General features: G+C 39.1%; 1 protein-coding gene across 2 annotated transcripts in view; it reads right to left on the reverse strand.

Annotated features, from left to right (window-relative positions):
* Positions 1–1,683: 1,683 nt before the first annotated feature.
* The window catches only part of LOC140198751 (DNA topoisomerase 1-like), a 46,875-nt gene continuing 31,439 nt past the window's right edge, over positions 1,684–17,119 (reverse strand). For both annotated transcript variants that reach the window (XM_072259766.1, XM_072259770.1), the window contains 7 exons: positions 10,890–11,075; positions 8,105–8,173; positions 7,482–7,596; positions 5,220–5,347; positions 3,393–3,487; positions 2,480–2,629; positions 1,684–1,988 (listed from right to left, as the gene is read on the reverse strand). In XM_072259766.1, coding sequence (XP_072115867.1) covers positions 1,886–1,988; positions 2,480–2,629; positions 3,393–3,487; positions 5,220–5,347; positions 7,482–7,596; positions 8,105–8,173; positions 10,890–11,075 — 846 coding nt within the window. In that variant the 3' untranslated portion in view covers positions 1,684–1,885. The remainder of the gene's footprint in view (positions 1,989–2,479; positions 2,630–3,392; positions 3,488–5,219; positions 5,348–7,481; positions 7,597–8,104; positions 8,174–10,889; positions 11,076–17,119) is intronic.

Below are 17,119 nucleotides of genomic sequence, written 5' to 3' on the forward strand. Positions count from 1 at the left end.
GATTGATAGGCCCTTGACTGGACATGGCATCAAAGGTTACGGGGAAGCAGCTGGGAAATGGGGTTGAGGAGGAGGAAAAAAAAAAGGATCGGCCATGATTGAATGGCAGAGCAGACTCCATGGGCCAGATGGCCTAATTCTGCTCCTATGTCTCATGGACCTATTAAATGGGACCTTTATCCATCCAGATTGTGGAGAATACCCAAAATACTCTGCATGAGAGTGTGCTGGAAACAGTTACTGACAGCACTTAAATGTCTAGCAACCACTTACAACATCAGCATAGAAGATGCACATGGATGACGACTAATCAGCTTGGCTGTGGCAGACAAAACTGGCTGGGCTTCATGACACTACGCAAAGGCATGCTCCCTGTACAGGGTGTAGGGGGTAGAACCAATATCCTCTAAGACTGCAGCTTTACTTGAATATAAATCCACTTTAGCACCAATCTGATATGCTTTATGCTTCAATCACCTTGTTTTATAGTACAAGTCCACCTTCACTAATCCGACTACCTATAATCCAGTTCCTTTGATAATCCGGCACCAATTATGCTTAATGTGATTCTTCTGTAATTTGGCATTTTCACTAATCCTGCACTCCTCAGGTCCCAACGGTGCCACATTAGTGAAGGTCTACCTGTACTTTAATTTTGTTTTGATCTATGCCATTATTTGAGTTGCAGTTGATTATTGTGTAATGCCCTGGCTAAGATTTCTCCTGCTATAATGTGAGGTATTTTAGCAGTTTTCTGCAAAGTGTCCTGCTGGTAAGTGTTTTGGATTGGGCTAAAGAGAAGGAGCTATGTTTTCCAACTTTGGGATGTTGTGTCAGCCAATCAGGTTCATGGGATGTACAGCAGTTTCTAGAGAGCTGGGTGGGGAGAGACTTCTGAAGGACAGTAGTCTGGTTTTAGAGTCGTTCTGGTGGGAGCTGAAGTGCAGGACACAAGGGAATATGCCACAGAATGCCATTGGAATTAGAATCTCTGTTGCAAGAAGTGCTTTGTACAGATGAATGGCTCCAAGGAGGAAGGGCAAATACTCCCAAGAGAGCCAGTTTGTTCAAGGGAAATTTGTATTGGTGCTTTCACGCAGACTGTGGGTCCAGCTCGTGAGTAAAGTGATACACCCTCGACTACTCCAGAAATAAGTAGTTTTATGTGCACATTGGACTGGTTTAACTGTAATGGGCTCTTTCAGTTTTATTTTCTTTTTTCTGTAACTGTAAAGTTGGTAAATATACTTCTATAATTTTATGCTAGTGTATGATCTGTCATTTCTGGGCCACCAATCACTGTATATGGGCAATATTTACACAGCATTCACTCAAAATAAGGTTCCTGATTGGTTGAACCCCAAATCATACCAACCCTAGATATATATAGCTTATGAAAGACAGCTTTCTCACCGCTAAGTCACGTAGTTGTTAGCAGAATTAGTCAACGAGCTATGTTGGTGTACAAACCCCGGTGAGAGGGTTACAGTTGTATATGATATTCCCCTGCAATTGCACTGGTTGCATATTCTACTTGTAACAGCTCAAGAATTTTGAATACGACTGAGATAGTAAGATGTTGAGAATGAACTTATTTTGTTCAGAAGCAAATCATTCTCTGTGTATACTGAAGAATGTGATCCACAAAGACAAATGTAATTTCCATTAGGCTTATATACTCATTACCTTTAATCTTACTTTTTTCCACATTTCCTACCAAATATGCACAATGCAAATTTACCAAAAAATTGTATTATATATAAATTTAACAAATACAAAATTAACAGAAACATTCACTGAAGTGTTCAAGTACAAATCTTTATAATGTAACATTTATTTTAACTCCCTGAGGTACTGAGTAAATTGCTTTGAGATGAGCATGGCTTTAGAATTCAAAATCCTCCTCGGTCATATCAATAGCCCAGGCAAATTTCTCTCTCTGTGTCTTATTGTAGATCTTCTCGATGGGAATGTTCCATTTCTTGCACCTTCAAAAAACAGAAAATGGATTAGTAACCAAACTGTACACTTATGCTGGGAACTACTCTACTGCAATTTCATAAATCAGCAGGATACTAAAGATTATGTTGACCAAATCAGAAAAGATGAAACAGTTTTTAGAAAGCATTACAGAGAGGAAAATAAATGCTAATCTGAAATTTGTAACTGCTATAAATTGAACAGTATCTGGAAAAAGAAAAATTGAAGTCTTTAAGGGAAGAACTATTTGCACCATCCAGTTAGTCTTTCAATATCTGAATTTGTTGGGTGCGAATGAAGCAACACTGATATTCAAAAACTGCTTCTGCAGTAAACAGTCACTTGATATGCAACTCCCATGCTTTAATACTTTTTTTTTCATAGAATGGATTATTCAGTAGATCAAATTCCATTCTTTCTCATTTCCCACTGCAATGGCTGAAGCAGTTTTGCATTTCAGCATTAAAAAATATATATATTCAGTATTATTCTTGCTCACCAAGCCACTGTGATTCTAGGATCAAGATAGTTCAGTTTAGATGTGCCCAATGCAATCTGCTTGTTCTCCTCTCTGTCTGTTGCTTGAACCTCCAATTTTTTCAATTGTTCTTCTAACTTTTGGACAAGTTTCTTCTTCTTTTCAACCACCCTGCACAGAGAAGCTTCAAGTCAATTCATTTAGAAAAGCATTTCAAGAAGTTATTTTCCATTCTCACCCTTCCTCTACCCAACCAATCAAGACAACTGAACTTTTAGTCTTATGTCTTTCCACTCTTTCCCTCTCAACCTCTTCCTCCATATTCTGGGTGCTTCTTAGTTCCATATCAAATAATGTATTTTTAACATGTCAATGCCTGAACATTATCAGAGCAATTGGCTAAAGAATGCAATCATAATTCCGTCAGGTTCACTGTAGATTTTTCACAAGATGATAATGGTCTACAAGCCAAAATGATATGATGGGAAATGAAGGATGAGGGTAAAGTTAGAACTAGCTGTTTCACGGTAATACCAAGAAATACTGCTACAGAAGGAGGGTAGCAGAAACCTGGATATCCTTCTTCCAATAGCTGGCATGGGTAAAATTAATGCTGGTCAGAGAAGAATATTAAAGGTTATACAACCATAGTAGATAGATTCAGAATAGCCATGAACCAATTGAGTGGCAATTCAGTTGAGAGCTGAATGGTCTCTGCCTGTTCCTGGCCCATCAATGCAGGAGTCAGTTTGATATGAGCATCATGTTATCAATAGAATAAACTGGGAGGAAAATACTTTGAAACGAGAGTGCACTAATGCTGTAGAAGTCATTTCCTATCAGCTCAACAGAAAAAAGATTTATACACATTTCATTGCTTCCTGTTGAATAATTAATTTTAGTAAAAGATTGTTTAATGATTTTTCAGACTTACTGTTTAGATTTTTCATCTTTTTTCACTTTGCAATCCACCTTAGCATTTTTCAGATCTTTCTTAGCTGCATCAAGTTGCTCCATTTTTGCTTCAATCTGCCAACAGAAAAATGTGAAGTCTAAATCACAGCTGATTTGTTCCTACGAAATTTACTGATTCCCAATCAAGGGATAAACCACAAAATTGTCACTCTTATTAATGAGATAACTGTGGCATCCAATGTTAAAAAAGTAATCAATAAGGATTAGATGGGTGATGAAGATAATATTTTCATCGAAGTATGTGAAGGCAAAAAAAAAAGACCATGAAAAAGTAATCAATAGGAGTATGGAACGAAGAGGGAAGCTCCCATTTTTGTTAACATGGACACGATGTGTCAAATGAAATCCTTGTGTCATAAATTTCTACAGTTCTATAGCAGGCCCTTAAGTTACTTAACTTCACTGACCTCAGTTAAAGTTTAAAAATAAAAGGTTCTTTGAGTAGCAATAGAAGTTATCATCTGACTGACTGAATTGCCTGACATGGAGATGAACTGTGCCAGCAATTATGGTTGAAGCTGGAAAGGTTTCTACTGCAGCTTCACATCACCAAGGCAAATTTTATCCAGATAAACAGCACATCCTTCAGATCTCATTAAGCACTATATACTGTGCAATGCACCTGAAAATATTTAATGGGTAAAACTTAACCTTTTAATTTAACCCATCTTTGGTATTAGTTGAGCTCATGTTTAACTTCCTTTCATAATTTGAAGTTAACATACATTTCTGAAGTTAAGTTATGCCTGTAACAAAGATAAGACATAAAATAATTTTAAATTTTCTTTCTTCTCTAATTGCAATGACTGCAAATGCTAATCCTTAAAAATGGATAGATGGCAATATAATACTTTTCAGTGGGACAAGATATGCAGGGAAACTGAAAACTTGGGGAAATAATGAACAAGACAAATCAAATTTTTTTTGAAAAGCCTTGATGGCATCATATTGTTTTTGGCATTGTATGATTTTTTTTGTTACACGTATAGGATTGGTGATCACCGTAGAACTGATGGAGGCTAACTTAATTCAGTCTCAGGACATGAATATTGTAAGAAAAGCTGGCAATTAATGCTCATCCCTCAGAAAGGTACCCTGACTACCAGAATCCATCTGGTAAAGACATTCTCATTACACTTTTGGGATAGCGAGCAGCTGGATTTCAATCCCAGGATAATAGGAATGGTAATGTACTTCCAAGATACAATGGGGTGTGATGAAGGAAAATAATTTTAACTGAATAAATTTTAAATAATTCACTTTAATTAACAGAAGATCAGCCTCCACTTCTAAAATGATGGAAAATAAATGCAAATAACAAACATGATGAGAGGGCTTTTACTAATGGTAACTGAAAACATGGATGACTGATTTAAAATGTGACCCTAGTTAAATTTATGTTAGCAAATTAAAAACATCCAAATTGTTGATTAGAAATCTTTCCTTGTAGTAAAGTCTGAATAGAACTTAAAAACAAAAAGAATGCTGGGAAATGTAGAGAAACTCTGTGGTAAACTGCCAGCTTACTATTATGGCATTTTTGAACAAGTTATCCAGGAAAAGCTGGCAAGCCACATGGAGTCTATAGTTCTGCAGCCCAATTTAAAATACTTCCAAAATAGACAAGTTGCCCATTAAAAAGGAATGGGTTCACTTGTATAAAATGCTTGGTTGCATTCTTCTTAAAAAGCACTACACTGACTAATTGCTAGTCCAATCTACAACCCGAGCTCTGTAAATGCTTATTTCAGTTTTATTTTCTGTTTTGGTTCTCAGGACATTGTACCTTGGCCTGCATATTTTTCATAGTTTTCTCGAAGGTTTTCGGGGGTGCCCTCTGGTGGTTGCAGAGAACGGCCACTGCTCTGTTAGCTCTATTATAGGACAATATTTTTTCTGCAACACTGTCTTCGGCTATAAAGAAAAATGTAAACAAACCAGGTCACTGAAAAAAATAATTGTATTACAGTAAAATCTACAAACTATTTCAGGTGCACAAGGATACAGAAAACCCTTCAACACCAACTTTCAGTCACAAATGACAAATCATAGGAACGGTCATTCACATAAACCTCATATTGGCTAATTTATGTCAAACCCCATCAGATTCTTTATTCCTGACTTCTTGAATTCAACAATAATGTGATTTTTGACCTGTAAGCTTCGATTGTCCAGCATTCATTATCAATCAGGAGACTCTTCCAGATATCCATTCACTTTATGCAATTATGGGCTTCCTGATAGAAATCCCAAATAACCTGATTTTAGGATTGACCCTCACAGCTACGTTGTTCTGGAAGACCCACTTCAAAGTTTTTCTGTACCGGCACGACTTAATTTTTTAATGTGCTAACTTGCTTCTGTACTCAAGTTTGCTCAGGAGCCTTCTTGAAAGTGATATGATGCCAAGCAAGACAATTGCTTGTGGCTAAATCCCAAAATGGTGCTGGCAAAACATGGCAACACTTAGTGGGCAGCAAACAAAACTACTAATTATTCTATTAAACATACTTTTTCTGGACTACAATCACTGCAATCCACGGTCTTTGGGAGGTGAGCTTTTGAAATGCTGGTATAACCTGCTGTTTTGGTAGTATCATGAAGTTGGCAAACTGGATTCTTGAGAGTGCAGGTATGGCTGTGGCAGCCTTTGCTGGAGTGGACTTGACCAGATTGAAGCGGTGGAGCCTGGGCCCAAGAGCAGAAAACAAACCAATGTTTAGCCGATTTAAGCACCAAGCCAGATTAAAAAGATCAAGGTGTTGAGGCCAAAGAACAAGGACAAACTGGTGTTTAGCTCTACTCTGAGCCTTTACTTGCTTCAGCGGTGAACGGACTCTGCTGGCAGCCATCAGCACTCAACTGGCTCCATGGCTGTGGACTCACTTTCAGGGACACTGTTCATGTTCGCTGTTATTTGTTTTTTTTATAGTTTGCATTTGTTCAATTTTTTCCACACATTGGGTGTTTGATGGTCTTTGTTGTGTGGGGTTTTATGTGGATTCTATTGTGTTCCTTTGTTTTGTGGCTGCCTGCAAGACGACAATTCTCAAGTTACACAATTTGATAATGAATGTACTTTGAACTTTTGAATTGGGTCGAGTGAGTGTTCCTGCTCAGAGTACTTGCATTTCAATACCATTACTGTAAGTATTTAAGGGAGCTTGCATTTCTTCTGTGGATGCTGAAGAACCTATTTCAATGCTATGCACACATCAGAATTGCATCCGTTTGTTTTTAGAATCAGGTTTCCAATCTAATTAGATTAAATTTTGATCATTTTGGACACCAAGAAACTGTTCAGAATCCCAAAGTATCCCTTGTCACATTCTATACAAAATAGTTACAGACAAGCACCCACTGCCATAAAGCAAACGTGAGCAAAGAGAATAGAAACATTTGTAATAATTACTTGGGATCTTTATATCGGGAATAATTTATATTGAATATCTAAAGTGTAACATAAATTTGATCAAAGAAAGAAAAAAATATGGCTGCTAAAAAGCCAGCTAAAATCTTGAGTGGTTTTTAATTGCTAGCTAATTTCTAAAACAAAACATTATTTTACTTAACATAACAAGGAATTTCTTCTTTAAAAAAGCCTAAAAATATGGTAAAAGTCAAAGAAACTAAGATACTGGAAAACTGAAATAAAATCTGAAAGTACTGGAAACATTCAGCAGATCAGGCAGCACGTGAGGAAAATGAAAATTAAATGCTTCAGGTTAAAGAAAGGCCTTGACCTGAAACACCAACTCTTCACAGATGCTACCAGAGCTACTAAATAAGAGCAAAGTTTTCTGATGTCTAAACAATTACCTGTTTTGTTTTTGTGAAAATCTAAACTACAGACATGGGAAATAACAAATAAAATCAAATTGCAACTGTGATTTCATCTTAATCCAGATACTGCCTGATCTGCTGACCGCTTTCAACACCTTGCGCCTGACTCCATTTCTCATGAAAGGATTTACTCAATGTTAAGTCATTGTATCTGCATATTTTGAACACATTCTATTTTTTATTCAATGAGAGGATAGCCACTTACGATTTGTCAGTTCTGCCAATTGCTCTTGCAGTGTAATGGAGGCATTGTATGTTCGAAACACTTTGGCTGTGAGTCCCTCCATTAACTCTTGAAGATGCTTGTTCAAGTCAGAGGTCTATAGTAAAATAATAAAACAAATGTCTGTTTGCATGCCCCGCTCCAGAGAAATACATTGCTTTCACTGCAGTGAACAAAAGTTAGCAGAATTCGATACATACATCTACTGGGGTCGATTGATAAATTTGTGGCCTAAGGTAGGAGGAGTCAATTTTAGAAAACCTAGCACATTCTTTTTTCAACATAGTCCCCTCCTACATTTACACACTTAGTCCAGTGGTCGTGGAGCATACGGATCTTGGACCTCCAGAAAGTGTCCACAGCAGGGGTGATCGATAAGTTCATGGCCTAAGGTAGAAGGAGATGAGTTATACAGCTCCCATTACATGTACATGCAGGTCAACTCTGAGTGATTATGCAGAGAGTTTGAAGTTAATAACTCATCTCCTCCTACCTTAGGCCACAAACTTATCAATCACCCCTTGTATGTATTAAAGCAGATTTTCAGTAATAAGAACCTGAATTTAGATAAATCTGTATCAGCAAGAGCCACAAGAGAAACATACATTCAATCTGTCAAACAAGTCATCTGTAGGATCCTTATTGTCCATGAATAACTTTAGATTCTTGAACACCTAAGGAAAGAATAAGTGATAGTTTACTCAAAATTAGTGTGTATTGCACAGAAATGCACAAATATAGGAACACCAAACAAAGAATTGGCATATTATATGTGTCTCTTTCATCATTTAAGGTAATCTCAAAGCACTTTACCAGCAAATTAAGTCCTTCTGCTTTTTAGTTATTATTGTAATGGAGCGAATGTAGCAGTCAAATTGTGTAAAGTCCCTCAAGTAAAAAGACGACCAAATAATCTGTTTTTGGTTAAAATTAATTGAAGATGAAATTGCACCAAGACTGTGGAGAGAACTTATTTGCCTTTTTTCAAATGATTCTCTGCATCCAAGGATACAGATGGAAGCTTAATTTAAAGCTCTATAAGTACTTCCCTACAGTACTCCTAAAGTATCAGCCTGGATAATATATTTAAGTTCTTAGTCTGGGCTTGAACCCACAATTAACTGGGACAAAAACAATGTTCGATATCATCGTGAAGCTTGAGTAAATAAGCAAAGACCATGTTTCATCATAATTCCAGACCAGAAAGAAGCACAGGGTTCAATTTTTATCAACACTTAAAATACAAAACATAGGCTAATATATATCACTAGGGTTTCAATAATATTCAATATTATTCAAATGAAATATTCCTTTTATACCACTTGAACTACACAAAAGTAGTCAAAGTTTGTTTTTGTTTAGGGTAACTTGAAGTTCACTGAGGTGTTGATGAAGCCAATGAGTGGAATGACTCAGAAGTAATAAACTATAGAACCTTAAAGACTGAAGATTTCAGCAGCATAATGAAATTAACAAACCAGGAAGATCCAAGACACCAAAACGTGACTTACTCAGTATGCAATGAACAATGGTCCATACCTTCCAGGGTTTTGCCATGAGCTTTATTGACAGAGGACAGTGATGTACAATCAGGGTAGGTTGGCAGAAGTCCTTTGCCTTGCGGAAGTTGAATGCAATATACATTTTGTATGCTTTAAGAAAGTGAGCTAACAATGGCATGGTTTTGGACTCCAAATGCATGTGAACACAAACATTATCTGTACTTTGTGACTCAACTGCCCTGGTTCTGGAATCTAGCCACTGTTAGTTATAATCTCCTATTCTGAAAATTAGCTCTTGTGTGAAGCATTTATTGAAGGTGGTGAGCAAAACAACTGAGAAATGGGGTTGGATATAATAGTTTATGCACTCATCCTTAACCAAACCTTATAGATTCTTAACCAAACAATTAAACCAGGGGTTCCCATCCTTTTTAAATGACATGGACAAATACCATTAAGTAAGGGGTCCGTGGACCCCAGGTTGGAAGCTGATGGAATGTAGGTCTCAGCTGTTGTTACTTCACAGTTTTTGCAATTTTAGTTTTGACATTCCATGATCACACGTCTTGCTCTAGTCCAAGGCAATTAACTTACAATTTGCTCTGGTAATAAGGCTAGATAATCTAGAGTTTTGCCTTAATGGTCTTGAGATGATGCAGTACTAGGGATAAAACTTCCAGAATCCTACTATACAAGTGTCAAATTGAGTTCACAATGGAGCAAATTGATACAATTGGCTAAAGCAGGGAGTAACTAAGTAAGAACTTATGCCTTGCAAAATCTGTGTTTTAACATACAAGGATAATTTTTCCATTCAAAAATTCAATAATTTCTTTCAATTTATTCAGAAAATATAAAAAAAATTGTTTGATGCCAATAGTTTGATCATTCGAGGATTAGGACAGAAAGCTGCAATATAGAATGTGCTTTCAATTGTACCCAACAGCAGGTTCACTATCTCAGCCATGTTACCTAGCATGGGTTCAGGATTTAAGCAGGTATAGTAGCAAGCTGCACAGATCAGAAAGGTCTTGTGTTTGAACTGAGGCACAACTCGGATAATCATAAATACATAAACTAACAACTAGCCCAAGCACCTTCATATTTTTGGACATCCTAAAAGGCTTCCTAATATTGAGATTTTCAGTAACATTACTGAGAATTCATATGTGAAATTTAATTAGTGTTTCATAATAGCCAAGTAATTTACAGATTAGTGTATCTAGAAGATATGCTAGGGCCCAGGTGTGATCCTCAGCTCCAGTGCTTTCTGTGTGGAGTTTGTAAGTTCTCCTGGTGTCCACATAGGATGTGGGAGGAAAGCACCTCACCTAGAAGGAACTAAGATGAAGGGTCTTGGTCTGGAATGCCAGCTGTTTTCTCTTTTCCATAGATGCTGCCTGGTCTGCTGAGTTCTTCCAGCACTTTGTTTGTGTTCCTAAAGATGTGGCAGCTAGCAGGTTAATTGGTTACTGTAAATCAGCAATTGTGTGTTGCTGAGTGGCAGAGTCTAGGGTCCATGACTTTCTGATGTTCACAATGTCAGTCAAAACAAATTATGTCATTGGTAAAGAAGCATTAATTTCATTCAAGATTCTCATTTTCAGTAACAGCAACAACTCGGAAATGACAACAGTTTCTCTTTCCCATCGAGGCTATTTTAGCAACATTATTGCTGCTTTCTATTAAGCTCAATATAGATCACTACTGGTCTCTGCACAATTTGCTGCACTCACAAATGAATTTGTAGAAATGTTTAAAGTGTTCTCTTTCATTCTAAGCAGTGATTGCTGAAATAATTGAATTACCAACATTAAAGCAGGCTAAGATGTTAGAGGCACTTCGTCATGTCTTTGCATTTCTGACTGGATGGAGTTGAAGATTATACCTGTTTCTCCACTGCTACTTTATTGTAGTATCGGATCGAGTCTTTTCCCAGGAAGTCAAATTCTACCACACACTGCAGTCCGTCACAGTTATCATGCAAATTAATATGTTCAACACGGAGTGAGCAGCAACCAACTGTATCAGCAGTCTCCCCTTCTTCCTTCTCATTCCCAGCTCTCAAAGCCAACTGCAAAAGCACAGAAAAAAATGTGCTAATTAAAACCCAATTAAAAAAAACATACGTACTAGTCAAGTACAGCAGTTCGAATGAACATCAATTCTTATGACATTATTCTAATCACAAGAATGTGACAATTTCCGTAATGACTCGGCCAAAAATGTCTTCAGTTTTCATAAGAAGGGTCAGATGCAAGACTTACGAGGGACAAACAGCTTGTTTCAGAGTTTTGCTTATATAATGCTTGGGACCCATTTGGAGTTTTGAGCCAATACTTAGTAGATACCAAAGAAATCACCATAACTGTTTGATTTGCTGAGTTCCTCCAGCATTTTGTGCACGATGCTCAATGGAAAGAAACGGAGGTCTACATTGGAAACAATAACCAATACAGGAAAAGGGTCAAGGGCATAATGATACAGTTTAAGGTGCAAGGAAACAGATTAAAGAAATGGGCCTTGATGGATGGATTACTAGTATGTAACACTGGATGTCAGGTACAGACACAGGAAAATAATGCAGGATGCCTGCAGAAGTGATGTATGTCGAAGGGCTTTGTATTTCTGGACACTGCGTCATGGTCTTGAGCAGGAAGAATCCGCATAAGCCTAGTTGGTTCAAGCCTAATCAAATGAATCCTATGTTCCTACATGAAGAAATGTTCTGATGATGACTTAAACTAATTTGTTAGAGGAAAGAGGTCAGCAGCAAGTGCACATATGGAAAATAAAATTCAAAAAACACCGAGACCAAAGCAGGAAAAATAAAATTGTGAATTTCCACAGCAAATATCAAGATGTTCCAATGCACTTTACAGTAAATAAAACACTTTGTGAAGCATAGCTAAAAATGTATGGGGAAAAAAGTGGCAACTAACATGCTTACAAGAAGAACCTACATACTGGAACAGTAATGGCAACATCATCATCTTTTAAAGCTTGCATCTTAAAGTTCAGGAATACCTCCCTTATCAATAGGATCTTCATCTGAAAATGCAAACGTAATCTGAGTTTAAGCTTATTGCTGTCATAGGTACATATACAGAGGGTATACAGTAAATGCCATGAAAACCAGCCTTAGTCTTGCAAATTAGTCTTGGTTAAAAATACAGTAAGGTGTAAAGTTTCTTAGTATTAACTGAAAGGCAGCACCTCTGTCAAAAGCGTACTCTCTCAGAACTATATTTGAGGCTTGCTTTGGATTGTTTGCATGATTCTCTGGATCCATAACCTCCTAAATCAGAAAGACAAGAAAATGGAGGGAAACGTAAAGTTATCCAGAATGCTGTATTGTGTATGAATTAATGAAAAAAAACAACATTGAGAAGCAGCAAGCACAAACTGCCAAATTGGGTTATGCTATAGTGACCAACAGAAATCAGGCTTACATATAAGCAGGAATACAAATTAACTGCAACACACACAAAATGCTGGAGAAGCTCAGATCAGGCAGCATCTACGGAAATGAATAAACAGTCAATGTTTTTGGGTTGAGATCCTTCATGAACACTGGAAAGGAAAGGGGAATGAAAAGGTGGGGAAAAGGGAAACAGGACAAGCTAAAAAGCCATAGATGGAGCCAGGTGGGTGGGGGAAGGAGGGATGAAGTAAGAAGCTGAGTGGAAAAGGTAAAGTTTGGAGAAGAAGAAATCTGATGGGAGAGGAGAGTGGACTATGGGAGAAAGAAGGAGAAGCGACATGAGGGGGAGGTGATAGGTAGGTGAGAAGAGATAAGAAGCCAGATTGGGGAACAGAAGAGGGGAAGGGGAGGGAAAAAAATTGCCAGAATGAGAAATAGATGATATGCATGCCACCAGGTTGGAGGCTACCTATACACCATATGAGACGTTACTCCCCCACCCTGTGAGTGATCTCATTGTGGCAGAAGAGGCCATGAATCGACATATTGGAATGGAAATGGGGATAGGAATTAAAACGTTTGGGCACAGGGAAATTCTGCATTTTGCAGATGGAACAGAGCAGACACCAATAGATTCACAGGTGAATTGTTGCTGCAGCTGGAAGGACTGATGAGGGAGGAGGTGAATAGGCAGGTGTGGCACTTACTCCACTTGCAAGGATAAGTGCTAGGAGGGATATTAGTGGAGAGGGACAAATGATTAAGAGAATCATGGAAGGAGCGATCCCTACGGAACGGGGGAGGGGGCATGGGTGAAGGAAGTAAAGGATATGCTTGATGGTAGGGTTCATTGAAGATGCCAGAAGTTGTGGAGAACGATGGGTTGGACACAGAGGCTTGGGGGTGGTGGGCGAGGACAAGAGCAACTCTATCCTTGTTAAGGCAGCAGGAAGCTGGGGTGACCACAGACGTCCGGGAAATGTAGGAGATGTGGGTGTGGGCAGCTCAATGGTGGGGCAAGGGAAATCCCATTCTTTGAAAGAGGGAATCTGTTATGTCCTGGAAAGAAAAGCCTCATCCCAGGAACAGATGCAGCAGAGACAAAGGAATTGAGAAGAAGGAATAGCATTTTAGCAGAAGGGTTGGAGAGGTATAATCAAGATAGCTGTGTGATTCTGTAGGTTTACAAAAGATATTGGTAAATGGTTTGTCTCCCGAGATGGAAACAGTATGAGAAAAGGGATATTTTTATTTTGTCTGAAATTAACACACAGAAAATTGCTATTGGATTACTACATGTTTACTATACTCAAATGGTAAGAGGGACCTGGTGGAAAAGATCAATAGAAAAACTACAGAGAACGATAAATTGTTAGAATAGTGAGAATTTTAATTAATCTCATGGAATCAAGTAGGAAAAAAATGTAAGGAAATTTTTATTGGTCACATTTTATTCAAAAACTTTAAATAACGGGCTGCAATTTGTGAGAGTAATGACATGAACTTCAGGTTTTCCAGTAAATCATCAGTTCATGTGTACTGTACGTCTCAAGTTTAAATATACGATTAAAGTAATAGGAAAGCACAGCTCAGAAAGAGGCCCTCATCTGCTCTCTGCCGAACCATTTAAAATGCCTATTTCCATTGACCTGCTCTCCATACCCTGAACGCTTCAGATGATGCTTTGTTGCCAAGTTTGCAAATTATAACGAAGACTGGTGAAGGGGCAGGTAGTGTTGAAGAAATAGGAAGGCTGCAGAAGGACTTGGGTAGATTTGGAGAATGGGCAAGAAAGTTGCAAATGAAATACAATTTTGGAAAATGCATGGTCATGTACTTTGAAAATAAACGTGCAGCCTATTTTCCAAAAATGGGAGAAAATCCAAAAATTTGAGATGCAAAGGGATTAGGAGCTCTTGTGCAGAACACCCTAAAGGTTAATTTGTGGGTTGAGTCGGTGGTGAGGAAGGCAAACACAATGTGAGCATTCACTTTAAGAGGTCTCGAATATATGTGCAGGGATGTGATGCCAAGGCTTTATAAGGCACTGGTGTGGCCTCAACTGAGGTATTGTGAACACTTCTGGGCTCCTTATCTAAGAAAAGATGTGTTGGCATTGGAGAGGATTCAGAGGTAGTTCACAAGGATGATTCCTGGAATAAAAAGGTTATATGAAGAACATTTGAGGGCTCTGGGGCTGTACTCTCTGAAATTTAGAAGGATGATGGGGATCTCATTGAAACTTTTCGAATGTTGAAAGGCCTAAACAGAACTGAAATGGAAAGGATGTTTCTCATGGTGGAGTTTAGGACAAGAGGGCACAGCCCCAGGAAAAAGAGGCATCCATTTAAAACAGATGTGTAGAAATTTCTATAACCAGAGAGTGTTGAATTTGTTATCACATGCAGCAGTGGAGGCCAGGTCATTGGGTGTATTTAAGGCAGGTTCTTGATTGGCCGTGGCATCAAAGGTTACTGAGAGAAGGCTGAGGAAAGGAAAGAAGGATCAGCCATGATTGAATGGCGGAGCAGACTCAATGGGTCAAATGGCCTAATTCTGCTCCTATGTCTTAAGGTCTAACATTCATGTGACTATCCAAAATCCTCAAAGTTGAACTCAAGCTCACATGCACCACTTGCACTGGCAGCTCATTCCACACTCTCATGACCCTCTGAGTAAAGTAGTTTCTCCTCATGTTCCCATTAAGCTTTCACCTTTCGCATTTAACCCATGACCTCTAGGTGTGGTCCCACCCAACCTCTGTGGAAAAAGCCTGTGTGGATTTATCCTATCCATACCCCTCAATTTTGTACACCTCTATCAAATATCCTCTCAATTTTCTATGTTCCAAAAAAGAAAGTCCTATCCTATTCAATCTTTTCCTTACAACTCAGGTCCCCCAGTCCTGGAAACATCCTTGTAAATTATTTTTAAAAAAAAATTTGCAATACTTTATTTTCAAAATACAATAAAATTAACAAGAACATATAAGCTCAGACACGTGTAAAAATAAAATAAGCTAAGGAAAAAAAAAGGGGCATAACATTAGAGGGATGCCCGTTATACATAATGCTAAACATTAAGTCTCGAATGAGGGCCGTGAGAAATCAGCTGGGGAGAAATTATTCATCTGCCCCCAGCCTCCTTCTAGGTAGACAAGAAATGGGTCCCAGTTAGCCAAAAATTTTATAATTGAATTGGTTCTCAAGAACTTGAGTCTCTCCATCTGTATGACTGAGATCATGTCAGCCATCCATCTCTGGAAGGAAGGGGGAAGAGGGTGATTTCCATTCCCTCAAGATAAGTCTTTTGGTGACAGTCATCCCCAGCATCAGAGACTGCTGTATGACTGTAGGGAAGCATAGAGTGGATTGTGAACAGCCAAAGGTGGCGAGACCAGCTTCCAAAGGGAATGATCTTTTATAGGCTTTTGAGTACCAGTCAAATATTTTGGACCAAAATCCCATCAGTGAAGGGCAAAACCAAAAGGTGTGTGACAACATGCCCTCCATCCCTTGACATCAATCACACATTGGCGAGACAAAAGAGTAAACCTCGTGCAACTTGAGTTTAGAATAGTGAAGACGGTGGACAACTTTAAACTGGACCAGCTGGTATCTGCTGTTAACAGAGCAAGCCTGTATCATAGAGGAGGCTGTGGATAGACGTATCAGAATGGGAATGGGACGTGGAATTAAAATGTGTGGCCACTGGGAGATCCTGCTTTCTCTGGTGGACAGAGCGTAGGTGTTCAGCAAAGCGGTCTCCCAGTCTGCGTCAGGTCTTGCCAATATATAGAAGGCCGCATCGGGAGCACCGGACGCAGTATATCACCCCAGCCGACTCACAGGTGAAGTATCGCCTCACCTGGAAGGACTGTCTGGGGCCCTGAATGGTTGTGAGGGAGGAAACGTGTGTAGCACTTGTTCCGCTTACAAGGATAAGTGCTGGGAGGGAGATCGGTGGGGAGGGATGGGGGGACAAACAGACAAGGGAGTCGCATAGGGAAATCCAAGGCCTCCTCTACTGTAAAGATGATGCCATACTCAGGTTGGAGAACAACACCTTATATTCCGTCTGGGTAGCCTCCAACCTGACGGCATGAACATCGACTTCTTTAACTTCCGCTAATGCCCCACCTCCTCCTCGTACCCCATCTGTTACTGCCCATCCTCTGGGCTTCCCCCCCTCCCCCTTTCTTTCTCCCTAGGCCTCCCGTCCCATGATCCCCTCATATCCCTTTTGTCAATCAACTTACCAGCTCTTGGCTCCATCCCTCTCCTCCTGTCTTCTCCTATCATTTTGGATCTCCCCTTCCCCCTCCCACTTTCAAATCTCTTACTAGCTCTTCTTTCAGTTAGTCCTGACGAAGAGTCTCGGCCCGAAATGTCGACTGTACCTCTTCCTAGAGATGCTGCCTGGTCTGCTGCTTTAACCAGCAACTTTTATGTGTGTTGCTTGAAATTCCAGCATCTGCAGATTTCCTTGTGTTTGAGTCGTTAAGGCAGCCCACATTATTCTCCTTTGGCACTGGTATAATTGTTTCCTTTTTAAAGCAAGTGGAACTTCTGCTCGTAGCAGTGAGAGGTTGAAAATGTCCTTGAATACCCCTGCTAGTTGGCTGGCACAGGTTTTCAGAGCCATACCAGGTACTCCATCGGACCTTCTGCCTTGCAAGGGTTCACTCTCTTTAA

The sequence above is a fragment of the Mobula birostris genome, chromosome 1 (assembly GCF_030028105.1).
Source record: "Mobula birostris isolate sMobBir1 chromosome 1, sMobBir1.hap1, whole genome shotgun sequence".
Lineage (NCBI taxonomy): Eukaryota > Metazoa > Chordata > Chondrichthyes > Myliobatiformes > Myliobatidae > Mobula > Mobula birostris.